The sequence below is a fragment of the Malaya genurostris genome, chromosome 1 (genome assembly GCF_030247185.1).
Source record: "Malaya genurostris strain Urasoe2022 chromosome 1, Malgen_1.1, whole genome shotgun sequence".
NCBI lineage: Eukaryota > Metazoa > Arthropoda > Insecta > Diptera > Culicidae > Malaya > Malaya genurostris.
In genome coordinates, this window is record NC_080570.1 from 41,249,152 (window position 1) to 41,274,944 (window position 25,793).

Here is a 25,793-nt window from a genome sequence, read left to right on the forward strand (position 1 = left end):
CAAAGAGAAAATAATGAAAAATCAACCGTGAATTGTATGGGTGCGATATTTTGGCGCGCACGAATTCTACATTTCTCTCCCCCACTTCTACAGATTCGAAGCGGACTCGCCTGAGGGCGCTATGGTCGCAAAAAAGGGTGTTGCCAATGATTTGTTCGGGAAATGTTAGAGCTGGATATCTTCTCAATATGATGTCTTTGGTTTAGGTCCACAAATCACAGCAAATTTTGTCGAACGGAATCGGTCCAATCATCGGCTCGATTATCGAACCGTTCAGAAGGGGTGTACGTTATTTGGCCGAATTTTGTTTGGCATAAATTTGTTTGGCATAAATTTGACAAGGCAACCTCGTCCGAGTCGTCCAATCACTAATCGGAAAACTTATAATCCAAGTGTTTCAGGCCGTTATGTATTTCAACCTTTAAATTACTCCCAGAATAAAACGAATCAAAAGAAAATATGCACAATTGAAATCATGCCAAATGAAAATTATGCCAAACAACAATTATGCCAAATGAAACAGTATATATTTTTTATTTTATGCCAAACGACATTATGCCAAATAGATATATGCCAAAGAAAAGTTATGCCAAACAAAATTCGGCCAAATAACGTACACCCCGACCGTCCCACGACAAAAGGGCCTAACTGCAAATGACAGTTTCTCTTTGTTTACTTTTTCTTTCACGTTTTACCGAACTGATTTTATATTTGACGCTTTACTCTTCGCAAAACTTTAAAGGTAAAACTACAATCTTTCGGTTTATATTGGAAACTTTAGAGAATTTGCAATAATGGCTCCGTAATAATCAAAAGAGAAAGTAAACAAAGAGAGGCTCTCATTTGCAGTTAGGCCCTTTTGTCGTGGGACTATCGACCCGTTCAGAAGACCTTACACGAGAACCAGTATTGCCATTATTACCAATTTGTGGACGTGTAAGGCCAGTGATGACAAAGTCAAGGTCTTCGTGTAAACTCAGATGAATTACCAAGTGATATTTATGAAACATGCCTTACGATACCTTAAAAAATATTGAAATACGCTTCTGTAAGAAATCTGCCTATCGCGTACAAGTGGAAAGAGACAAGTAGACGAGAAAGATTAAACATACAAATTTGTACAGAATGTATATCGTGAACCGTGAACAATTTTATTCGTATTGATATAGTTTTAATCAATAATGGTTCAAGATAAATTTCTTAAACATCTAACGTTGGTCATTTTTTCTTGCCTTTCTTGAAATTCGATTTACCATGACTGTTGTTTCTCTTCCCTTTGCTTCCACTGTAGTTTGCCTTTCCTTTATAATCATCTCCAAATCTTTTTCCAGCAAATTTTCCACCTTTTTTAAATTTACCCTTCTTATCTTTATTACCGCTCCCACTGTCATTCTTAGTTTTACCGTGAGCACGCTCGTTCCTTTCCTCGTTTTTATGCTCTTTTTCTTTGTTCAATCGTGTTTTTTTCGGTTTTAGTGAATAGTTCGCTCCTTTTGGAATAAACGGTCGCTTTCGGTTACCACTCTGTCCCTCGAAAAGTTCCTTTTCTGGAGCTTCCCCAATCGCTTCGTGATAGTATTTACTATCATCTTCATCGGAGTCATCCTTGACAGCTTCTTCAGCATCTTTAAGTAACTGTCTATCAACATCGGCGAGCTTCCCACCGGAGGTCTTCGCTTTGTGCTCGGCCTTTTCAACTTCCTTCTTTTTCTGATTTCGCTCCTGTCGCTTCCTTCGTTGCTCTTTGAGTCGCTGCTTGGCTGCCCGCTTTTTACGTAACTCTTCTATCTCCACTGCATTCTTCTCTATATAATCGTGATATAAAACTTCGCCTGTCAATAAGTCTTCTTCGATTTTCATTAATCGCATAGTTATGCGGGGACCAATCTCATGTAGCCTAAGTGAAGATTTATTATCCATTAAGTTACCACGGCGTAAATTTTGGGGCAACACGACATGCGTTTCTTCATCATCGAACTCCGAATCCGAGAGTAAGTATCCTTTTTCGACAAAATCAGCAATATCTTCGAATTTTGACATATTCGGAATATTTCTCGTTACTACCTTTTTCACTCCTTTGTTTAGATTGACTGGCACGACAGTGATGGAGTAGTGGCGGAAGTCGATTAACTTAGACACAGGATTATAGGACAAAAGAACGCAACGCTTCAGAGATGACAGTTTAACCTATGCATAATGAAATAAATAATTTAGTCATCGAAATAACAAAAAAAAATGTATCGAAAATACGAAATTACGGTTGAAAGGTTAATAGGGGGGAACATGTTTTGGAAGGTTATTGCCATCAGTTTAAGATGTCTTCCTTCTCCGCTGAAACTGTTAAGTATTACAAGCGGTGCTGTCTGGAAACTTTCTTCGTCAACAAACTGTTTTTTTGAAAGGCTAATTACGTCTTTAGCCAAAGTGTATTGTGTAACCTGAAAAAACAAAGGTAGTTTTAATATTGATTCAACTTTGAAAGTTGATAATATAAAATGTTACCCGGAAAGTCAGCGTCGGTCCCCTTGGCATACGAATAATCTTCAGTGAAAGAGTCTGTGGTGATAGGGAAAACATGCACATGTGGGATACATGAAAAAATGCCGAAAGATGCACGAAGTCCTTGATCTTGTTGACACGACGCTCTCGTAGTGAGCTAGCCGTGAACGGTTCCATAACTTTACGGAGGTCTCTGGATAATGCCACAACCGAAGAGCATTTTTCTCCCCGACAAATAACAAACGTATGCGGTGCACTTTTCAGCGCCGTTGGTTCCTCAGTTAACGGCGCGTCGAGTTTCACACGATTGTTTTTTTGGTTACGGCGTCCTTTTTTTCTCATTTTGAGTCTGCGTGAAGCTTCTGAATGGTTGATAATATACTTTATTGAAATTCCAATGCAATGTGCAAGTTATACAAGAAAATAATCTAGTACACGTTTCGTTGAAAATAAAACACACACGGAGCACGTTCTCTTATCATATTTTGAAGTTTCACTAGTTTTTAGACAGTTCTATACTTCTGTGAACTTGCCGACCAAAGCTCGCCATAGCGATCAGTGCTGTCAACTGTTTTTTCCAAAAATCTGTATTTGGCGGAAAAATTTATCTGTACAATATCTTTCTCTAAAAATCAAACATCGCTTTAGTGCGAAAACTGATTTTGCGCCCAAAAAAAAAAAAGGTCGCTCGACCTGGTTTCGCCCTATGGAATCCAACACAAAAACTGAAAATCGGTATTTATCTGTATGAAAATTGAAATATCGGTATTTTGAGAGAGCATATCTGTATTCCTGTATCGAGTCCAAAAATCGGTATAAATACCGAGAAATCGGTATAGTTGGCAGCGCTGATAGCGATCAAAACTCTCACCAGCGTTGCCAGGTTTGTTTTTAAATCTGACCCGGCGCAACAATCTGACACCACACACGCTCAGTTCAGATAGGGTAACAGAGGTTTTTTGGCCCACTTTAGGATTGATTTTATTTTGGCCCACTTTGTAAAAATATCCACCAAATGCTGTAATATCTTTGAAAACCCCTTCCGCAATAGATAATTTAATGTGATTAACTTCAAATTGATGCAATATGGGTTACTTAACATCGATTAAATCCATGAAGTTTGGTCGATAAAGTTAGGTGGGCCAAAATATATGAAGTGGCCAAAATACCTCTGTTACCCTAATCGTTCAGTTTTTTATTCCGTCCAAGGTTCATTTGAACTATTCGGAAAACTGAAGCTGTATGGGCGGTATATGATCAGTCAGTTATCGGTATTTTTGGAGAACATATCTGTATTGCGGTATTGAAGAATCCAATCAGAGTGATCACCATGAGATAGCGTTATGGTGATTGTTTTGACATATCCCATGTATTTAGAACAACTTTTGGACAATTTTTTCAATTTACTTGAGTTTGAACAAATGCAGATGGCAAAACCTTACAAATAAGAGTAAAAAAATGATTATTCACGTGTTGTCATCAAACATATGATTTAAAATTGTCCTATACACTTGAAAATTTCGAATTTTCAGTTCACATACAGATTTGATTTAGATAATAAAACATGAGTAAATAGATGAGTAAAACAGATTTTGATCATAATTTATCAATTATTCTCAAAATTCAACCGTATCACAAGTTTTTGTATGTTAGTATTCGGGGAAAAAGTTCATGTAGATATGAGTCCCTATGAAAAAAGTCCGCACCGTACACTCTTACCAGCCGCTACCTCTTTTTGGGTCAAAACCTACCCAAAATGAACTAAAAACATCTCCCTAATTTTAGGTAACGAGTGATGGCCTCAAAATTTAGGTAAATGTAAGTTTACCCGTAGTTTTATGCCATAATAAAGCACGTTACACATTTTTCACGATAAAGTCAAAGTAAAAACTGGAATTCAACGACTAAAACGAAAATTGTCCAACTAAAAATTTTCCAATTAAATGAAATTTTTATTGAAATAGAAATGAATTTTTTATTGAAATAGAAAAGGAATTCATAACCAAGCGTAAATATTTAAATTATGTTTCATGAAAAACGAGTTATTCCATTTCAAAATCAAAGCGTTAACAAATATTTGATAAACAAAATTCGAGAAATCAAAAATACCCAAACTGACGTACTACTTAAAAGATTGCTGATATACTCAGCCTTCTTCAGGTGTAGTTATTGCTCTGGGTCGAATAATAAGCGAAAGAGTATGAGTTATTATAGATTCACTAAATTATTTCGAAATGATCACATATGGGACATAAAAACAGCCAAGCTGGTATATTGCTGAAAAGGTTGCTGATATACTCAGCTATCTACAGGTGTAATATTTGTTAGATTTGAAATAACGATAATTTCGGATGTTTATAATTTGTCAAGATATTTTCGGTACACTCGGCCGACGAAACGCCACTCGCCTATTAAAACTTTATCATAAATTCAAGCCCCTCTGGTAATTGGTGATGTCAAAATGAAATTGCCTGAAAATCTATCGAAACCGAAAGACGAAAACGGCTGATTTTGAATAACAGTTACCAGAACCTTGCTTACGTTTTTTTTATGTATAAAAGTAAAGTCCTGACATTCATTCCTTTTGTGGAATTTGGCCTTTCTATTTCAACAGACTTCGCAGCCGATTCTTAGCGTACTTTTTGCCCCTCCAAAAGATTTGTGGGAGTGCCATGACCTCCCAATATTTTGGCAACTGGAATAAATATTAGAAAATATAAAAAAAAAATCTTTTGATATTATTGCCAATGTTATGAATTTTTAGTCTCTAGCGCTAAAAAAATTGACAAGAACTTTTTGTTTGCGCACTAATACTAGTAAAAATAATAAATGCTCTTACGGCCTTCTGAAAAATCAACCGAGAATTTGTACATGAACTACACGTCGAAATAGCTAGGAATATGATTTATATGATAAAGAACATCAAATTGAAATTTTGCTTCACATATTCTATTCCATTACTTATTTTTTGGTAATTTTTTTGCTCCTATCTGAGTAGTAATGAGCATGAGTGTGTATTATTATGACACCTTGTTGGTTGACAGTTGACATTGACAGATTTTAACATTTCTTGCTTTCTTTCCTTCCGACATCTTGAACTACGTTAAACACGCGTTTTTCGGGTGTAAAGAAATTAAATTGTAAGTTTTGAAGATTGTAGCCAAAAATAGGTTCTTTCTAAGTTGAATTTAAAACCATTTCTCTGAACTATCATATATCAACAAAGATTCGTGTTTTTTTTAGCGAGATGAAACTGAATCGAAATGTTTCCTCATCGCGGCGTAAGAGCCGAAAGCGCCATTTCCAGGCCCCGTCGCACATCCGAAGGAAGTTGATGTCGGCTCCACTTTCCAAGGAACTAAAACAAAAGTACACAGTACGTTCTATGCCAATTCGCAAAGATGATGAAGTGCAGGTTGTCCGCGGACACTACAAGGGCAATCAGGTTGGTAAGGTAGTGCAGGTGTACCGTAAGAAATTTGTCGTATATATCGAACGAATTCAACGCGAGAAGGCCAACGGAACCAATGTGTATGTCGGTGTACATCCATCCAAATGTCTAATCGTTAAGCTGAAAATGGACAAAGATCGGAAGAAGATATTGGACCGCCGTGCGAGTGGACGTCGTGCGGCTCTGGCCAAGGACAAGGGCAAGTACACCGAAGAATCGGCTGCCGCCTCCGCGATGGAAACCAGTTCGTAATCCTGAAATGTGTACTATGCAGCGGGTGCGAATTTTTTGAGCTGTTGCATCTTAAGAAGTTAAACAATAAACTAAGAGAAATCTAAAATTTTTGGTATGTTCTTAGTATCCGAGGCCGAAGAAGCTCTTTGTTATGCTATGGAAATAGATTTTTGCTGATAATTGTCTTTTGTTTATAGTTCAGAATTTTATTAGTTTTGTTTAGTTTTCTGTATATAAAAAAATTTCTGCCGGAGGCTGGTTTGTAGAATTTTAATTATGTGAACTCTAGTCTACTGGTAATCAAAATACTGAATTTTTTTATTTGATCCTCTATTAATCGTTTCGATATCGTGTTTTGAGAATTCATCAATATAAATCTCAGTGAACCATTTTTGTTGTTGGGTCTCGACTGTCCGATACTACAGAAGAAGACAACATTGACGTTCGATGATGAGCTCAAATTGAATCTAATCTCGATTATTTGAAACCACCATTAGAACCTCGATGTGTATGTTGATTTTAGTTTCCATAGATCTTAACCATTAAATTAAGAGATTTCTTGTGGATCGACTATTATCACACCTGAGAATGAAAACTAATATGCTTCCAACAGTTGGGAATTTCGAGATTTGGGTAAGACGAAAAATGTCCAATACGCGTATGTACATGAACTGTGGTACCAAAAAAAAAAAGGATTTGTGATCATTATGAATTCTTAAAATTGTTTAAGAATGATGAATTTATTTCAAGAAATGCAATTCTTTGAGAACGATGAAGAGTTATAAAATTCACTATTCGAAATGGTATATCCTGGAACATATTGTATGGTATTGAATGTAAGGTATTCGATACGAACATTGTATTAACGTCTGAACTCGCATAAGTTTTCATCAATTTCTTTTTTCTATATGACAGAGTTTTCAATTACCATTGATATTAGTTGAATGCTCTATTTTAAGTACTAGCTATATTAAACGTTAATGACAAGAATCACATACAGAGTAGGATTATTGATTTTCCCACTGGGACTAGATATATATTTACACATCATACGCTCGTTGGCAGTGTTGTGCTCTACCAAACATTGATTTCAAATGCTCTTCTTATATAGACATTCGCTTCAAACTTAATGTACTGGTAATGATATCAGCTGGATGATAACCCTGATCCAAAAGAAATTCATTTTCATGATTCATAAAACTGTTTCCTCCCAAACAGGTACAAGAGCAAACAGAAGTGTCTTCATCCTCTATTTCAGAACAATAGTTCAGATTGGCACACGATAACAGCTTTCCTGTGGATTCGCATTCGTAGTTTAGTCCGTCTACTGATGATTGCATCTCAGCCTCTTCGCGACGGATATCTTCTGCGTTCCTATAAGTTGGAAGATAGATGAATAGATTTTTGCTTAATACTAGCATGTATGAAAGTGTAATTCTTACATTGTCATAAACCGTAGTACCAGTAAATTTATGCTGGCAGCCACAACGGCCAGTCCGAACAAGATAAAAACTAAGCTAAGCGCCACATATCCTGGTTTGTTTATTAGTGCTTGATCATTCTGCAGTGCTACGTAGTCACCGAAACCGATGGTTGTCAATGTTACGAAGCAATAGTAAAAACTGTCGAAGTAGGACCATCCTTCATATTTAGAGAACACAGCTGCACCAGTTGTGATGATAACCGAGGACAGCAAACCGGTAGCCAACATCAGATTCATTTCGGTTGCCTCCGTTTGTTGACAGCGAAGATATCTTTTTGCCCTTCGTATTACCACTGACGCGAATTTGTTCAAACGTTCACCGATACTCTGGAACATGACCAAGCCCAGTGGAATACCAACCATTGCGTAGGCCATACAAAATGCCTTGCCACCAATCGTAACCGGTGTCGAGTGACCATACCCGATCATTGCCAGTACGACGGTGGCAAAATAAAAGGCGCCGGCAAACTTCCATTGTGGTCCTGCCTTGTGAGGTTTGTTTTCTGTTATTACTATTTCGATCATGTGGTAATCCTCCGGTGTGATGTTGTACTTTGCAACGAAGTTTGCTTTTACGCCTAGAATTAAAATCATCAGTTGTAGCTTAGCATAGTTTTTTAGCATAAAGTTTACGAAGAAATTAACCTCATTGGTCATAAGGCAAATCGAATAAACACTAGATTACTTATTTTTGTGAAAGGTTCAATATTACGCTAGATTAATAGGCAATTGCTGTAGAGCAGTTGATACTTACTCTTGAGAAATTCCCAACGTCGAGCTTCTGTTTCCGACTCGAGGGCATCAAATACGGCCGCACCGATTAGCAAATAAGTGAAGGTGCAAACCACCAAGGATAACGTACGAATGTTTTGTCGTTTCATTTTGCAATCGAAAAATTTCGCTGATTGCTGAACTACTATTCACTCAGCAACTCCGTATTCGGAATTAGGTTCAAGTAAATCCTTGGCATGCTGCTAATGATTTCACCATTTTTGATTACTCAATGAAATCAGTTTCTTTCAATGGTTGTAGAATATCATTTCACATGATTAGAGTTTTTGGTTCTTTTGAGGATTTATCACATTCATGGTCTAATATTTCTTTGTCAACATTCAAAGAATACGCTAGTAGCAATCCAATACAATTTGTTCAAGAACAGCTTGATACATCGATTTTAGACTAGAATAAAAATAGCATAACATTGAAAATTTTAACACAAGAGCAAATGCGTAAGCGATACATTTAATTTTACGTTCGACTTATCGACAAAAATTCCCGATGTTTTGACTTGAATTGCACATCCTGTCATCCTTATGATCCTTTTATGTGCGTGATAAGGAGAGCAAAGAGAGCTTCATCGACGGTTTCACATTCCGCTCAATTGAATGTTGACAAAGCGTCGCTCATTTGAACACGCAGAGAAATTGGGTAACCAATTTTGAACGTGATTAAAGACACAAGAGATATTTCAGCTGTTTTTCAAAGAACGGCGAATCTAACATTGACAGCAAATGGAGAAAATCATCGATGAATGTTTCGACTTCGGTTTCAAATCGTGTTTAGAAATTATCGTATATTCTCTGATTAATTTATGATTAGTCGATGAATTGTTAGTTTATTTTCAAAAGGCACGCAAATGTTACCACTTTCCTTCTATATCCATTGAATAAATCAACATAAAAAGAGTTTCGCCCTTTTTCGATTTGTTTACTTTTATACTTCCTGTGTGAATTATAAAGATACGCCCTTGCGCATTTTTCATGAAATTGACTGGTTTTCGCTACTAAGACAAATCTGTGAGTAGTTTTATCACAGACTAACAGACAGGACACTCAAATTAGATTCTTTAACCATATAAACGGTCATTTCGAATATTTCTTTATTTGGGACAGTACTCACATGTGTCATGATGGCACCACGTTACCCTATCAAAAACATTCTGTCTGTCATCTAGACTGTGTTTATTCTTTTCATTTACCAACCGAGTTGCCATTCATACAGAATTACCTGTAATGTATTGATTTGTATACCTCCATGCGAATTTCATGCAGGATACAGATTAATTACATATTGCCAAAACTATATACAGAATTGTGCCTACTTCTCATCCTACAACGCAATACAAAATCGAACCCGTTTTGTTACAATATTTACTTGCTTCTGGTCTGCCGTCACTTAATTTCGGGTGAAAATTACCAACACTATCAAAAATAGTCTAGATGAACAACGTTGAGTAAAATAAATGTTTACCTTCCAACATCGCGAAAAAAGTTAAATATATTATCAACGTAATCCAAAAATTTATTGTGACGATTAATTTTCAAATATTTCGATGGAATCAAGCAACCCTGCAAGCAGCTGATCGGTGTTGACAAACGAGGGGAAATCAACCAGTAAAAAAACATTTACGTAACACAAGGGGTGTACAGATAGTAAATAGTTCGCGCAGTACAATATAGGTGGAACTAGTGCATAACGAAAAATTATTTTTATAAGAATTTACTCATACTGTCATGTCTGTTAGTCTGTGGTTTTATTGTCTCTTTTACTATTTCCAGTAATAAAAGGTTCGGTAACTATCTAAAATAAAGAAAATAAATAGTTTCGCCCTTCCTTACCAGCAATTGAAGTATCGCCCTGTTTGTTGGCATGGAACACGGAGGGCGAAACTTGCGTAAACAAATGGAATGACAGTTTCGCCTTTTATAGTTCTTGGTATTACCAAGATTGAGATTTTTGTAGAATACGAATTTTTAGACAAAATTGTAGGATTTTGAAGCATTTATTGGTAGGAGAGAGAACCTCGATTTGTTTACTTTTGTAAGATACGTCCTTCTTTGAAAAACAACTGATTTGTTCTTTTCTCCATGGAAATTCAATTAGTTTGTTTATTTAGTTGGTAACAATCGCTGAACATAAACATAATTTGTACCCTGTTCTAAGGCATAGAAGTCTAGTTTACACACTTAATACCGTTAATATTAACTTCATTACTATTGTACAAGCGATCGCACTTGAAGCAAATACAAATTAAATTTGTATTTGTTTGAAGTGTGTTACACAAAAAGATGCATAATTTCCTATCAGAATCGTATACAGTATTCAGTCAAGCTGATGACAAAAGAAAATCTGGGTTGTAATAGCAAATGTTGTTGCTTGAAACTACAAAACTAGATATTTGATTATTATTTATGTGCCCTAGCACAAAATTTGGCTAACCCCTGAATGATAGATATTTGATTTTATCAGTTGGATTAGTTTGTTTTAATATGTTGAAAAAAAATAACAAATATTTTATTTGTCTGCCAATCTCTTGGCAAACAATTTTATGTTAAATTTAATTTAAAAATCAAATTAAAATTAACTAACTTTAGATAAACGTAATGTAGTGCTTTGGATTTATACACATGGCAGTTGAAATTAATGCGGTTATTCACGTTTTTGTTTGTTAATATCATATACTTTGTTTTTTTTCGAAATAATTTGGAGGGTTGTTTTTCTAACATTTTTCTTCGATTTATATCTTTTTAAGCAATTCCAATTCCTTACATTTGTAAAATCCCAATTATTTACATACAACAATCAAGTCTTGGTATATTACTTTTTATAGTATCTAATGATTCGGTACCGGTACATTTGCAGTCCGGTAAAGATAGAGATAGAAATTAAATCAACATAGATATTACCGATAAAATCAACTCAACTTTTGTTGATAAGCAATAATCAGGCAATTTATTTCAACAATGAAATCAGCTATGAAACTAATTTTTTCGTTTGGCTAGACCTAAATTTTGATTCACATCAAACAGAGATCATTGTTTAAAACAATCATAGTCTAGCTTGAAGTTAACACAAATCAAATTGACAACATTATTACCCGTTTTGTTATTTCAAGTTCCATTTTCTCTGTATGTAGTGTCGATAGGATCACAGTATTAGCCATGCAATGATTCTGTACATTAAGAATCGGTTGCGGAGGCTGTTGAAATAAAATGGTCAATTTCCACAGAAGAAATTCAAAGTTATTTATGATGGTCATGTTTGTGTTTGCACTAAGCAGCTCAATTTGAACTGCTCTGCACTGACGAGTCTAAGACGAAACGTAAAGATAGTGAAATTTGTTATGTGCCCTAATCTGAATCGGACAGTATTAGCCGAAACTTGTTATCGTTCGGCACATCAGGAAATACTTAGCACTTTGGTGCTTATTACAAGTGTGTTATTGGTTATGTGCCCTAGCACAGAATAAGGTTAATTCCTGAATGATCTATCAACGCTATGTAGTATTCGCTATTGATTGTTTTCCTTTCTCAAAATAGTCGATGAAGATTGTACCACGTGCATCCCAAAATATTGAAGCCATAACCTTCCCTGCTGCTTTTGGTCGATCCGGACGTGATTCACCGGCTGCAGTACACTCAGATGATGATCATTTTGATTCAGGAGTGAGGTAATGGATCCATGTTTCGTCCATTGTGACATATCGACGCAAAAATCTGATTTATTACTTGGAAACATGACCAAACACTGTTTTTTCATGGTCAAATGTTCATACGTAATTGTAAACACACTGGCTTCTGATAACTTTACGGCCTCAGCTATCTCACGCAATTTCCATTTACGATTAGATGTTTTCTAGAGTATTGGACGACCAGAACGTTCGCCATCATCGGTGTCTGTAGGACCACATTTAAATTCAGCAAACCAATAATAACATATTTAGACACTAATAATTTTGACAGGAACTTTTTACTCATACTCTAATATTAGTACAGTTGCCATATGCCGTTCACAGGAATGTCAGGGTAAATTTTTAGGCAGATTTAAAAAAGTTTAGTCAAACTGTTGAACTGACAGTGGCAAAAATATCGCTTTTTAGCGAGCAAAAATGAAAATCAAATACTCTAATGATTTCGATTTCTTTGCGTTTGTACAAGTAATAGTAAATTTACTCAAGAAATTGTGTTGTAGCTTCACTTAAATGTCTGTCTTTTTACTGACTAATCGAAATGCCATTAAATTCCACACATAGGCCCTTATTACGGGTGTCACTACACGGTGAAAACCAAGTGAAGTGATTGTTACTTTATTATCGGTATCACTTCACGGTGAAAATCAAGTGAGGTGAAGGTAGCTTTTTATCACAAAAGTTGCTTCAGAGAAAAAAGTAATTATTTAGATGAGCCTGTTGTTATTATGAATATCAAATCAACAAAATTTTGTTGGAAAAAAGGTTTTTTTTTTTAATATAGTGATTACTTTATTGAGCGTGATACTGGTACAAGCAGAGAAAAATATTGTAAAAATAACTAAATTTTGATTTCACGCAACGATTTATTTTGTTGTTATAGTGACAAAAGAAAATCTGATCGTTTCAAGAAATACTTTGTTAAAAATAACAAATATTTTACTTGCGCATTCTTGTCAATTTCTTGACAAACAATATCGTGGTAAATTTAGCTATCAAAATTAGTTTAAAATGAACTAGCTTTAGATAACGATAATATTATTAGTTCTTTGAATTTATAAACTAAGTTGAAATGAACGATAAGATTCAAACCTAAAACAATTAGTATTTCAACAAACGCTTTTGTTTGTTAAAATCATACATTTTTGTTTGTCATTATTCTTAAATAAAGATTTCTTTCAAACTAATTTTCATGGTAATTTTTTAAACTAATTTTATTTCGATTTTTATCAATTTTCAAATTGTTAATTGCTTTCAATAGCTGTTGGGCCCTTTTGTCGTGGGACGATCAAATTTTTCACATGTAACAATCAATGATTCGGTGCTCCATTAATGTGGTCAAGATAGAATTCCTGCATCAAAAATATTCTGTAAAAAACGTGTTATGTAATGTAATGCAAGTTTAGTAATATTTTCTATTATCCATACATATACTTCAACTGTTAAAATAACCCAAGGAAATGAAAGAAACACTTGAATTTTTCCTTCTATAACACGTGCAATCTTTTTTGATCATCCACGGGAGCAAAATTGTCTGACTTATAATAAACAAAACTGATACGGTTAATTCAAACAATAAACTTAGTTGCCAGGTAAAATCTGTCGAAACAAAACAGTTTTTCGATAGTAAGGATGAGAATTTGTCTTCAAATCAAATAGATATAATTGTTAATATAGAAGAGAGAAATTAGTTCAAAACAATCTATTCTAGCTTGAAATCAACAGAAATCATATCTTAAAATCTACTGACTGTTTTGTTATTTTAAACAAGCCCAATTTCTCTGCGTGTAATAGGTAAAATCAATTATAAAGATTTTTTAACACCATTGAATTCTACTATAAGTTATAGTAGAATTCAATGGTGTTAAAAAATCTTTATACTATTATATATATTCTACTAAACACTCAGACCCTGTTAATTAGTGAGGTAAAATCAAGTTAAGTGACATGTGAGTGAAGTGAAAGTGGAAGTGGAAGTAAGAACTGTAATAAGGGCCATTGGGGTTTCTATGCTCGGTGAAAAATGAACGGCGGCCCTACTGAAAAATGGGTGGCCTACACTTTTCCTGATGAAAACAAAACAATATGTAAAAGCGATTCACACGCAGCATGAAGCGACTATCGCCTGCATGGAACGATTACGGAACAACAACATTAATTGTAAGCAATTCATATGAAAGGACACTACGTCAAGTTCACGGAAAATTTTAACGTCGGTTACGTGAGCAATATTCGGCTAAAAAAATTAATAAAAATAATCTGGACGTCGACGGAAGTTGATTGATCGTCTGAATCGTGTTTAATGCATGCGTTTCCTGATGAAAACAAACCAATCTCATTTGCATTTGTGGTTGTAAGTGAGCTGTCAGAGAGCCTAATAGTCTTTTGAAAGTTGTTCCTTCATAAACGTCATATCTCGGTTAATTTTTAAAAAGGGCGTATAAGCAAGTGACAGTTTCTCTTTAATCACTCTCTCTTTCGATTATTGTGATGTGATTAAAAAGATTTTCTTTGATATCACTATTCTGTTTGAAAGTCGAAAGTTTCGGGTATCATTTCATGCAAAGAGTTGAGTGATAAACGTGGAAATCGCTTGGTAATTAATAGAAGTGAAAAGTAAACAAAAAGAAACTGTCACTTGCTTATACGCCCTTTTGAAAAATTTACCGAGATATGGATTTGACAATAATAGCGCCATCTGTGTGTCAGTCACAGGACTCATTGAGTGATGTGTTAAGTAGCAAACTGAGATTGAAGCACAAGAGAAAAATTATGTTATTTCAAACGACAATAGAATGATTGTAGCTAACGAAGAATGTTCGAGTCCGAAACCGTACAATATATGAACGAAAATTTTACATACCACCGAAATGTAGTATTGGGGTGACTACATCAACTCAAACTGATGTTAGAAATAGGGGTCATGATTGAAGCGTTCCGAAATAAGGAATGATTGATTCAAATATAAAACCGTATGCAACTCAAATTTTATTCTCATATCTCATACTCAAAATTACAGCAACTTACTATTAGTCTATGGATGCATCTAACAGTATTTTGAGCACACATCATGCGGTTCTTAAATCTATACTAGCATCCAAATGCATTAGCACATCAGTATTTTGCGGATAACTCTAGTACAAACAGAACGAAATAGAATGATTTCCGTTGTACGAGTAATTTTATTTCAGTAAATCACGGTTCAAATTCTAGAACTACAAGTAACACAAATTGGATTGAAACTCGAACTGGAAACGAAGTTCACTGTCATTAACATGCAGCAATTTGCATTTACATGTGCTGTTTGTCGAACAGGAACTCTCCCAGTTTGGGTGCACTCTTCTTCATCTTGCTGAGTGTGGAGATTTTCTCGGCCAGTTCGCGCTGTCCCTTGTGTTGTTCATCCAGATATTCACCGGTCAGGTAGTCAGCCAACTGTGGAACGTAAAATGTTATTTTATTGATTTTTTGGCACAATTTTTGGAAATCGAATAGCTTACGTGGAAATCGTTGGAGCCTTCTTCGCACGCCTTGATAACTTGTCGAATACTGTGTGTCACTTCTTCTTCCTTCTTCAGAGCAGCACGCAGAGATGATTCTCCATCAGTTCCGGGAGGGACTTGGAAGCTCTGTTAACAATAGATTATAAGAACAATAATGATCCATTCTATGGCAAATCCCGATCACTTACGTAATCAAGTTTGAAGCTGGACTTGTCGATAGGTCCTTGACCACGCATCAGTGCGTACTCGATCAGTTTGATTCCATGTTCACGTTCTTCGCCGGCGGCTTTGAAAAAGAATTTCTCAAAACCTGGAAGGTTTATTCTTTCCTGAGCGAAGTAGGCGGCAAATTTCATGTAGACGATGGAGGCATCGAATTCCTTGTTGATTTGACCGTGCAACGCCCGAAGGCACTGGTCATCAATGCCGTTCCATTTGTAGTCAGCGGGAGATGACGCACCTATAGACAGAAAGAAAACTGCTAATTAGACCACGTTGCATACATATAAAAGGCGGTGTTCTGGAGACCGTGAGTTATCAAAGTATTATACTGCCGTTCAACGCATACTTTCCTTTAGATATATGGGACATTTATGCGATGAACGGTAGTATAGGCACTTACAATTCCAACTGTAACAATGCAACAGTATCAACTCGTCATTGACATAGTTTTTGAGATGATCAATAATCAAATCTTGTCGCTAAGCTCGTATTAAGCTTATCAATACTAAATAAAGAAATAAAAGCTTCTTTTGTAGATGTCATCGACAGCTGTTGGAACCTTATCTTGTCACGTTAGCGTATGTCATAGTTGTTGTAATTCCAAGTGCAAATAAAATTATGATAAAGCATTTCACGTAGATTTCAAATTGCGATATCGATCTATGGAAACCATGTGTAATGAAAAACTTGTCTAAACGGTAGATTGAATAATCTTATATTTTAATCATTTGCCCTAAACATTTTAGATTGAGCTGCTGAATAACAAAAAAAAAGTAGAAAATTTGAATTGAAACGATGTTTCATTTGAACCAACACCAAACAAAGTGAAAGCGAACGTAATCAAAACGTGTTAGCCACAAAAAAAAGCCATGCGCTCGTTGAATCGTCTTCAATGAGGAATATAGATCATGTAGTGCCTAAAATTATGCTTCCATTCAATTAGTCTCAGAATTAGTTCATAATGCAATACCGGTTCGTCGAACGATGGTAGGTCTCTTTTTGCACTTCTTTTGTGAATAATTCGCAATTCAAACATACTATGACACACTAAAGCAAACTACCGCGTTCGTTATGTTTTACCCTTTAGTCACTCAAACCATTCACTCAATACTAGTGTGAAATGCACTCAAGGGCTGAGACAAAGAACTCTTTGTCAAACGAAAGTGTGAGTAATTCACGGGAGAGACATTTCATTCGATCGATGATTATGCCATTTCCAATAACAAAATATTCCGATAGAAATATACGACGAAATAGAAAAAATGAATACGTACGACCTTCATTTGAGTCTAGATTCCACACTAATCGCTCACCTGTCTGTTCCTGGGCTTGTGCCGTGTCCTGGTAGAAGGATAAAAATGCCACTGCGATGGCTACGACTCCGAAGAATATCGACTTCATCATTTCTTTTCACTGTTTATGATTTGATAATCTGCAAAATAAACGCAGAATAATCACTATTTAGAATTGATTCGCACAGCAAACGCACTCACAAGCTAGACTTTAATTTTTATACTGCGGCTTCACTAGCGATGTCAACCTTTATACACACTGGTACAGAAGGTACGACGGGATTGTGACTGAATAGAATAAATTAGAACTCACTTCCTTACATCCACTTTCTATGGTGTCCAGTTTTTGTCTGAGTCAATTTGAGATTTCTGATGGGTCATTTATCGGCACACGAGGGAACTCTTGATAATCTACGATTGTGTTAGTGTGAGTGTTGATAACTCACCCAGTCACAGAGGATGGTTTTCTAGAAAAAAAAATAGTTTTGCGCACGAACCTTCAACCGTTCGAAGTTCCTGATTGAGTCAACTTCGCAACCATTTTTGCCGTGGTTGATAACGAACCATCTGCAGTGCACCACATGCACACGGCCTATAGGGCAATAAACAGAATATGGTTGACGCACTCACCAACACCAGCATGTAAACCAGAATGTTCCAAGTTGTATTTATAATAATTCCGTCGACAAAACCCTATCTAACGACAGCGAGTGCCTTCATAACAGATCGGAAATTCGAATAAGAGAGACGTAAGTTGACCGAGTTCGCTTGAAATTAGATTGGTACTGTAGAATCAAATAGCATATGAGTAATTTTTAATTTCTACGTGTTCCAGCTCACACTGATTTTGTCGGATCAAGAAGATTCACAAAATTGCGTGTCAAACCAGTGTTACGTGTCAGTGTATTGATTGAGATTGTTAGTGAAACTTTTCCCTATTTGAAATTTTAGTGAAAATAAAATCATGAAATTCATCCTGCTAACTGTTGCCTTTGTGGCCGGCTTGCTTTCAGTCCGAGCTGATGACTATAATGGTAAGCCTTTATAATATATTCAAACAATAGTATTGAGTGGATCGTCCTTGTAAATGAGAAGGAAGTTGAACTCAAGCGATAGAAGCTCAGTACTCATGGGGTAAACCGACCTAATATTGACCATGTTTTCCTAGCAACCGATATATCCAGTTTTACCGCACAATTTTCGGCTGTTAATCATATCAAAGATGATCTTCAAATATTCACTAACCAGCAATTGGAGAAATCCTATGACTTCTTGCTTCTTGCATCAACATTCGACAAATACGATTTGAATCGTCCTGGCTTCGAAAAATTGTATCGCAAAATCTCGGATAAAGCTTGGGAGGACACCATCGGGCTAATTAAGTATCAGAGTAAACGTGGTCTATCCGTATCATTGGATGGTGCTCAGCATGTTGGTAATACTCCCTTTTCAATAATTATAATCATACCCTGCATTAATTTATTGTTATTCTGATATGTTTCAATAGTTGGAAAACTAAACGAAGGAAAACTTGGGAAGGCTAGCTTGGTCGACAGTGATGAATTGTCCTCACTCAAACTGGCACTGGGCTACGAGAAAATTCTGGCTGATGAGAGCCACCGTATCCACAAGAAGATTTCACATGCTCACGATAAGGGAGTGGCTTACGATCCAGATGTTGCCCACTATTTGGATGAGGAAATCATTGAATACCAAAGTGGAGTGATTCGCCAGTTGACTGGATACATCCATAATTTACACAGCATAATCGCCGAGCCAGAAACTAGAGACATGGGTATCCATATGTTTGATGAATATCTGGATACGGTTGAATGAACAGAATCATTTAAGATCTTTGAGTAATTTGTTTCGCAGTAGGAATTCAACATTTCGATATGTAATTGAGTTTAATATCATGTACGTTCGTGACGGCTATCAATAAATCATTTTTGAAATTAACCTTAGTGCAGTATTTTATTAATAGAAATTTTTTTTTAATAGAGAACAGCTATAAACTGAGAACAGCAGCAATAATGTATTAATCAGTTTACTTTGTGAGTGCGCGATAAGCCATTCACGCAAGAGTTATCAGTAATACGTACCACGATTATCTCAATTGATGCTATTGAAGTAGTCTGACTCCTACGATTCGGTTTGTCTGTGCTGCAATACAAGACCCGCCAGATTGCAATCATGTGTGATATATTCTATCTATATTAATGAGTGATTTAAGTATATTTGAATGTAATTCAACATCATTAATGTCTCATGCGGGATTAGAATTTTTTGCAAGGGATTTTCATTTGAATAAAAAATTGTTGATAAGAGATTTTGATTTTTGATTCAATTGTTTGTGTCCTTTAGTATTTCTGTATAGTTCTGTCCTATAGCATCTTTCATTGATCGGCATCAGAGCTCTCGTCGTCATCTTTTACAATATAAATGCTTAAATTTTAATCCACACAATTAATCCGATAACTTGTTTGATTAACATGGGATTTAATCTTAACGATACAACTAATACTCTGCTATGTTTGCAAATGAGTAAGTATAAAATCAGTTTGAGAGTAAATGCATTTTGTATGGATTGAGTTTTCATTATACTTTTGCTTTGCCATTTTTTTGTGTTCAATTATATAGTCAAATCTATAGCTCTTCGATTATTTATTTATAAGTAAGGCCCACAGAATAGTATAAACGGCAGGTAAAATCATACGTCTATAGAGTCTAGTAAACTATCATCACATGAAATGCAATGAAATTAATATTTGAAAGAATTGAATGCGAGGATTTTAGGTGTTCCTTGAGTAGTGTTTTTCCATGTGTCGATTTATCCTCGATTTTTCTTGTATTGAAAATTAACACATTTTCATAATAATTAAGTAAAAATATTATTGAGATCTGTTAAGTTGACAAAATTGAAAAGATTTGCCGTCGTATTTCGGTCTAGATGCTAATTTTAATCACCTCGATTCTGTATTTCGTTCAAATCGGTTTGTTTCGATCGAATACGACATTTTGGCATTTTGTAGCTCGATCTAGTGTGTTCTTTCTTTTGGTGAGCCATTCACGCAATTTTGGCTCGATTTAGTGTGTTCTTTCTTTTGGTGAAGACATTTTTCTGTTGTTTAAAATCAAAAAATGTTTTGTGACGCGTTTTGAAGAAGACAACGAAAAGGCCATAATGAATCGGAGAGAAACAGACGAATCTCTTTGAAATCTCCATTCGTCCAGTTGTCATGAACAACAGTTGTGGCTCTGTTTGTATGTATTTATTTTTGCTACATGTTGTCATTGTTCTCCCTGATGTTTTGTTTGTAGTAAATTGTAATTTGATACATCAAAGAAGTAAAATTTTGTATTTATTTAAAAAAATTCAGAACATTTCAATTTCAATGGTAAATTTTCCCATTTCAATAGGAAAATTCAGAACATTTCAGACAGAAAAACTACACAGTATTTGGTTCGAAAATACAGTACTACCGTAGTATACAGTACGGATACGAGCGTAATTCATTACATATGCGTTAATCCTCGTTTTACCGATGAAAATGAGGTCTGGCTGCAGTCATAACTATTATATCGTTCAATAGATAATGTTTATAACACCAGTTCCTAATCAACTCTAATTAGTCAATCCGCAGGAAACATGTGTCGTTTTCGCTTGATGCCAAACCTAATCCAGTTTCCACTCTAACTGCTGTCAAATCGTTTATTTGAAGCCAGTTTCGAACCTAGTTTCAACGTTGTTGTACCGGGTTGGCGGTTCAATGCATAGGGCATTAGTCTAACGAACCAGTTGTCGTATGTTCGAGCCCCGACCTGGAAGGATTCGTAGTGTCAGTAGAATCGTAGGTTCTGTACACTGAATCGGCTGCGAAGTCTGTTGAAACAGAAGGTCAAATTCCACTACAGGAATGTAATACCAAGACTTTGCTTTTTTCAACGTTGTTGAACTGAAAATCGAGTTAGTTTCGAACCTGGTTGTTATATCAGGTTTGCTAAAACCCTCGTTGCTAAGTGTGAAATCAACACAGTTTCGTAAAAAGTGTTTGTTTGATGAAACTACCCTGGATCAGTTTCAGTTTTCTCAAACGAAAGCGACAATAATGTATAATCCCCCAAACCAAAGTTCGAATTTATTAGAGCTTTTTGTTTTTCTTTCAACTTTAGTTCGTATAGTGAATAGTTAAAAACGATCAGATGTCAGCAATACCCTACACGCTTAGAAAAAGTTACTCAGAGTTTGAGTACTAGTTACTCATTTTCAAATGATACATGGAAACGTCAAAAATTGAGTAGTTATCATCAATGATATTGAGTAACTTCTACTCTAAATTTGAGTTTAACGCAAGAACTCGTTTTATTGTCACTATTCGCAAGATCAGTCTAAAAGTTGTAATAACCATTTGTAGCAACAGGTTGTATTTTTTGTTAGTGATATCGCGTGTTTCGAGGGTGAGTCGCTTAACACAAACGGTGTTGCGTCTGCAAAAACCGGAATGATAAACTCCGTGTTGTGCTTTAGAATGGAAACGAATATGCTGAAATGTCATTTATTAGGAATAAGTGTATGATTGGTGCCTGAGCATAACTGACATGTATGTTAATTTGCGATTGACACACAACTCCAAGCGACCACCACTTGATATAGTATTGAGTTCAATTACTTAATATTTTAATACAATACACTCAGAAAAGGAGCAATTTTTTTGCAAATTTGGTATATGTGAAATAAAATTTCACTCAAAATTTGAGTGATAGCTACTCTATTTTTGGAACACGTACAAATTAAGTATTACTCAGTAAATGAGTAGATTTTATCCAAATATCGTTTCCAGTGGAAGAACTCAAATTTGAGTAACTTTGGAGTTACTCTAAATTAGAGTTGTTCCACTTTTTCTGTAGATGAGTGAGATCTTACTCATTTTTGAGTAACTATTTATAAGCGTGTACCTCGAATTTGTGACTTGAACAAATTGAAATAATCCATAAAATTCTGAATTTCACTTGCGATTTAAAATTTTTTAACTTTCGAAATGCAAAATTCGTATGCCGCGAAAAAAGCCAAATCAGTAGAAGATCTCAAAACAATAAAACAAGCATTAGAAAAATATAGATCCAGTATAACCACAAATCGTTTCCGTAAATGCAAACGTTGAAATTTCATTGTAACCTTATGAAATGCATGCGCCATTTATAGAAATATAAAGTGGCATGTCTGAATGACATATCTCTCATGAGTGAATTTCGACGTTATTAATCCCAAAGTATATTGAATATTTTGATAATCAATATACTAAGTTAAAAGGTTTTACTTGAATCATCATCATGTTTAAATTCAAAATACTAAATCACAGTTTTCTTTCAAACCATTGACGATTATATCCTATCGGAACTCACAAAGTGATCTAATGAGTGCTGCAACGCAATCGCAAACTCTCTCACAAACACAATTATATTCGGTTCTCCGTTGCCCTTGTTTACCAAACATTTCTACTAAGGAAACCATGGCACTCTCGGGTTGTCTGTGCGTTGTATGTTTTTGCGTTGTCTCATCAGCTGTTATCACCAACCGCCCCATTCCACTACCTTCTGCCAGACGTCGTTCGATTGCATTCGCCGTCCCACAAAAACCAGAAAAACATGGTTGTTGTATTTAGGATCGATCGATGCCTACTCACTTGCAATGGTTGTATTTGTTTTGCAGCCGAACCCAACCATGATTTTGTATGCAGAAAACCATGAGATGGTTGGTTTTTTTCCATGACGCAGTCGTATTTTCTTCTGCTGTGCAAATGGTTTCGTGTGTATCATTGATACCACGTTGAAAGTATTTGTGGTTCTACGTGGTTTTATGCAGGAAACACACCCGGCTAGACCTGACAGCGGTGGTGACATAGAAAGCTGCTATCTAATGGTTACAAGGCAGAAAAAGTTGCTCGATATTCATGGTTTTTCGTGGTTTCGAAAAATGATGCAACCAATATTCAATATTCCTTATCCAACGAGCGCTTATTATGCAGTTGAATCTGACTCATTTTTTTATTCGCCGTTTTAATAATTAAGTAATTTTTTCTAAGATTTGTGAAACATTCAATTATATTCGTTCATAGATACTAATTAGGAAAATTATAAAACTGTTTATCAAAAACTCTACCTCTTTATGGAATTGATCTCTGCTTGGAACTTTTGAGAACTTGAGAGTACAAAACAAGTTCCGCGTGAAATTTCTCATTGTGTAAGAAAAGACGTGTTATTTTTTTTACAATTCGAAGTATACAACAAGTTCCGAGTGAGACTCCGGCAACTTGGAAGTGCAGAACAAGTTCTGTGTGAACTTTCTCGCTGAATAGAAACTGAACAATGTATTCTAGAAGTAGCTTAGAAGTTGTGAGGTAAATTACTTTAATTTCGTAATCTGCTTAAGCCAAATCGGTCTCTTTTGTCCGAACTTTTGATTAGTTGGGACGCTAATTGTTAGCTGTCCAGTTAAAAAAAAACATGATTGTAAAATTGTTCAATAGATGTTCATACATTTCTCTATTAAACATCTTACAATATTAAAAAAAAAAAAGATTTGTGTCGATTACTTCAGTAGTTTTTAAATTGTGTGAACGAGTGGTTTCGAGACAATACGATTCAAAGAAATGGATAAATTCGACTCGGTTCGTCGAGGTCACAAAATGTTTGCACGTGTAATATTTTAGTACTTCTCTCAAATATGGTTTGGCAGATTTTTTGGGATCCGGTTAAAAATTCCACTGCAATTTGGGTTAATTATTGCAGTGCGTGTGCATGATCATCCTTCAGCCGCTGGTTAACAAATTAATTCGAACAATTATGTCCTAGTACTGTCCTCAGTTCAACTTGCACTATTAGCTAAACAAACGACCGTTTGTTAGTTTTTATCAGCGTGTTCAAATAAATATGTCTGTGTCTATGTCTGCACGTATTTATATCTCACACGGAAACCAGTATCATGAAATACAATAAATTTTAAGTGCATGGATAATTCCACTTGAACGTAACATCGTGTGTTCAACAATAATGTGTAAAATTTAAACATTTACTCATCGAATTGCCTCATTTATGGGTCTTGATGGTCGACTGGCTACATTGGTTCCATCCGCCACAAAGATTCTCGACATTCGTCTCCTGAAGTGATGGATGAGATGCAAATAAAAATTTAACAAACTTTGATTCAAATGAAATGACGGATTTGTGATACGAACGAATCTACACTTTCGTTCAAGTTCGAATTTAGCATTCTTTATTTCGTTCGACTTGTATGATTCGATCGATTTTCGTTCGGGAACACTTGAAATTTCGAACACTAACCATTAAAGCTGTCAACACTACTTAAACGTTCTTTTTATATTAGTCATTTCTTAGTAAACGAAATCTTCACACTTGTATAAACAAATTAGAACGATTCTAAACCGAACAGAAGTAATACGTACGCAAGTCGATCGAGCAATGTTCGAAAATTTAACTACTCGAACAAATGATATTCGAGTTCATACCCAACTCGAACGAAATGCAGAATGGAAATTGCACATTCGAACGGAATATTTCGAATCGATCGACGTACAGAATAAGGACGATTTTCTTTTATTTGGATCCGTTTTTGGAGTTACTAGTTAATGAGCGTGGTTAGCTATACAATGATCGATTCAGTCGCAAAATTTAGTACAACAAGAAGCGCAAAATCACATTGATTTGCAGTTCTTGATGATTAATTACTAATAAATTAGCGTCTGTTGGCAACACATATTGCTGTTGAATTTAATTGTTTTTAGTGATTTTACATCTATGTTATTAGTAGACAGCTATTTTGTGTTGTTGAGACCAAAGTCAAAAAAATTTGACAGCCAAGTGTACATGTTTAGTACTGTGTTGAATGCATACAAGAAAAAGCAAGGAACATGTGACCCAAGGCTGCATTAGCTTTCACAGCAAAATTTCGTTAAATTTAATCCTCTAGAACTAAATAGCATTTACTAAAAGTTGTTGTGAATGATGACTGATAACACCACCAAACCAAATCAGTTGATGTAAAGCTATAACCACTTGATCTGTTATCGACAGTGATAGTACTGTATTATTTTTAGTACTTTGCAGTGTCGCAGTCGCGATTGGCGATGTTAAAACGAATGAGTGCATGGTATATCATAGTGTCAGTGAGTGTCGAAGAAAATAATTACTAGATGACACATTTCTAACACTCTGAACGCGGTAACCCATTTCCGAAAACTACGAATGATCTCGATCACCCGCACCAGCAGGCTATCAGTTGTTAATCACTATCTTATCAAGAACGGCGAAATAAAGAAAGTTTGATACCTCATGTATGCTTTACTTCGTAAGCTATTGACAATAGATAATGCTATAAATTGGTTTAGGAACAGTGGCTGTTCGAAGAATTTTCAAATGAATCTTATGACGGTAGAGACCTCTATCGAATACTATTATAGTCACGAAGTGACAGTTGTAAATCGATATAGTACATGCAGAGAAATGAAGTTTTTTTTAAATCTGATTTATGTTAATTTCAAGGTAGAATATGATTGTTTCAAACCAATTTCTCCCTTCAATATCAACAATGATCTCTTTTTGATGTGATTCAAAATTCTGGACT

The 25,793-nt window shown here is 35.4% G+C and overlaps 6 protein-coding genes across 9 annotated transcripts in view; 2 read left to right on the top strand and 4 right to left on the bottom strand.

The window, feature by feature from the left end:
* Window positions 1–1,132: 1,132 nt before the first annotated feature.
* On the bottom strand, window positions 1,133–3,006 carry LOC131437942 (protein Peter pan). Its single transcript, XM_058607637.1, has 3 exons — window positions 2,503–3,006; window positions 2,259–2,438; window positions 1,133–2,187 (listed from the first exon to the last, which is right to left on the bottom strand). Exons 1-3 carry the CDS (start codon window positions 2,839–2,841, stop codon window positions 1,219–1,221), a joined length of 1,488 nt encoding a protein of 495 aa, XP_058463620.1. The 5' UTR covers window positions 2,842–3,006; the 3' UTR covers window positions 1,133–1,218.
* Window positions 3,007–3,199: 193 nt separating this feature from the next.
* LOC131437951 (ecdysteroid-phosphate phosphatase) overlaps window positions 3,200–25,793 on the bottom strand; it is a 28,276-nt gene continuing 5,682 nt past the window's right edge. Inside the window, exon 9 of the transcript XR_009230851.1 lies at window positions 3,200–3,347. The gene's annotated coding sequence lies outside the window, so the exon portion shown is untranslated. The remainder of the gene's footprint in view (window positions 3,348–25,793) is intronic.
* LOC131438004 (large ribosomal subunit protein uL24) lies at window positions 5,507–6,290 on the top strand. The gene is made up of 2 exons (XM_058607744.1): window positions 5,507–5,639; window positions 5,743–6,290. Exon 2 carries the CDS (start codon window positions 5,747–5,749, stop codon window positions 6,200–6,202), a length of 456 nt encoding a protein of 151 aa, XP_058463727.1. The 5' UTR covers window positions 5,507–5,639; window positions 5,743–5,746; the 3' UTR covers window positions 6,203–6,290.
* Window positions 6,906–9,059, bottom strand: LOC131437970 (potassium channel subfamily K member 9). Its single transcript, XM_058607687.1, has 4 exons — window positions 8,908–9,059; window positions 8,422–8,846; window positions 7,627–8,245; window positions 6,906–7,558 (listed from the first exon to the last, which is right to left on the bottom strand). The coding sequence occupies exons 2-4, from the start codon at window positions 8,546–8,548 to the stop codon at window positions 7,288–7,290; spliced, it is 1,017 nt and encodes a 338-aa protein (XP_058463670.1). The 5' UTR covers window positions 8,549–8,846; window positions 8,908–9,059; the 3' UTR covers window positions 6,906–7,287.
* On the bottom strand, window positions 15,093–17,612 carry LOC131437990 (ferritin heavy chain). Of its 2 annotated transcripts, none has more exons than XM_058607731.1 (5): window positions 17,466–17,612; window positions 17,174–17,292; window positions 15,827–16,098; window positions 15,636–15,764; window positions 15,093–15,570 (listed from the first exon to the last, which is right to left on the bottom strand). In XM_058607731.1, the coding sequence occupies exons 2-5, from the start codon at window positions 17,262–17,264 to the stop codon at window positions 15,427–15,429; spliced, it is 636 nt and encodes a 211-aa protein (XP_058463714.1). In that variant the 5' UTR covers window positions 17,265–17,292; window positions 17,466–17,612; the 3' UTR covers window positions 15,093–15,426. The 2 variants fall into 2 exon arrangements, with proteins under 2 accessions (XP_058463714.1, XP_058463705.1); XM_058607722.1 differs by having other exon boundaries at window positions 17,354–17,517.
* Window positions 17,762–19,111, top strand: LOC131437980 (soma ferritin-like). Of its 3 annotated transcripts, none has more exons than XM_058607700.1 (4): window positions 17,762–17,901; window positions 17,988–18,186; window positions 18,321–18,587; window positions 18,660–19,111. In XM_058607700.1, exons 2-4 carry the CDS (start codon window positions 18,117–18,119, stop codon window positions 18,986–18,988), a joined length of 666 nt encoding a protein of 221 aa, XP_058463683.1. In that variant the 5' UTR covers window positions 17,762–17,901; window positions 17,988–18,116; the 3' UTR covers window positions 18,989–19,111. The 3 variants fall into 3 exon arrangements, with proteins under 3 accessions (XP_058463683.1, XP_058463699.1, XP_058463691.1); XM_058607716.1 differs by having other exon boundaries at window positions 18,104–18,186; XM_058607708.1 differs by lacking the exon at window positions 17,762–17,901 and having other exon boundaries at window positions 17,908–18,186.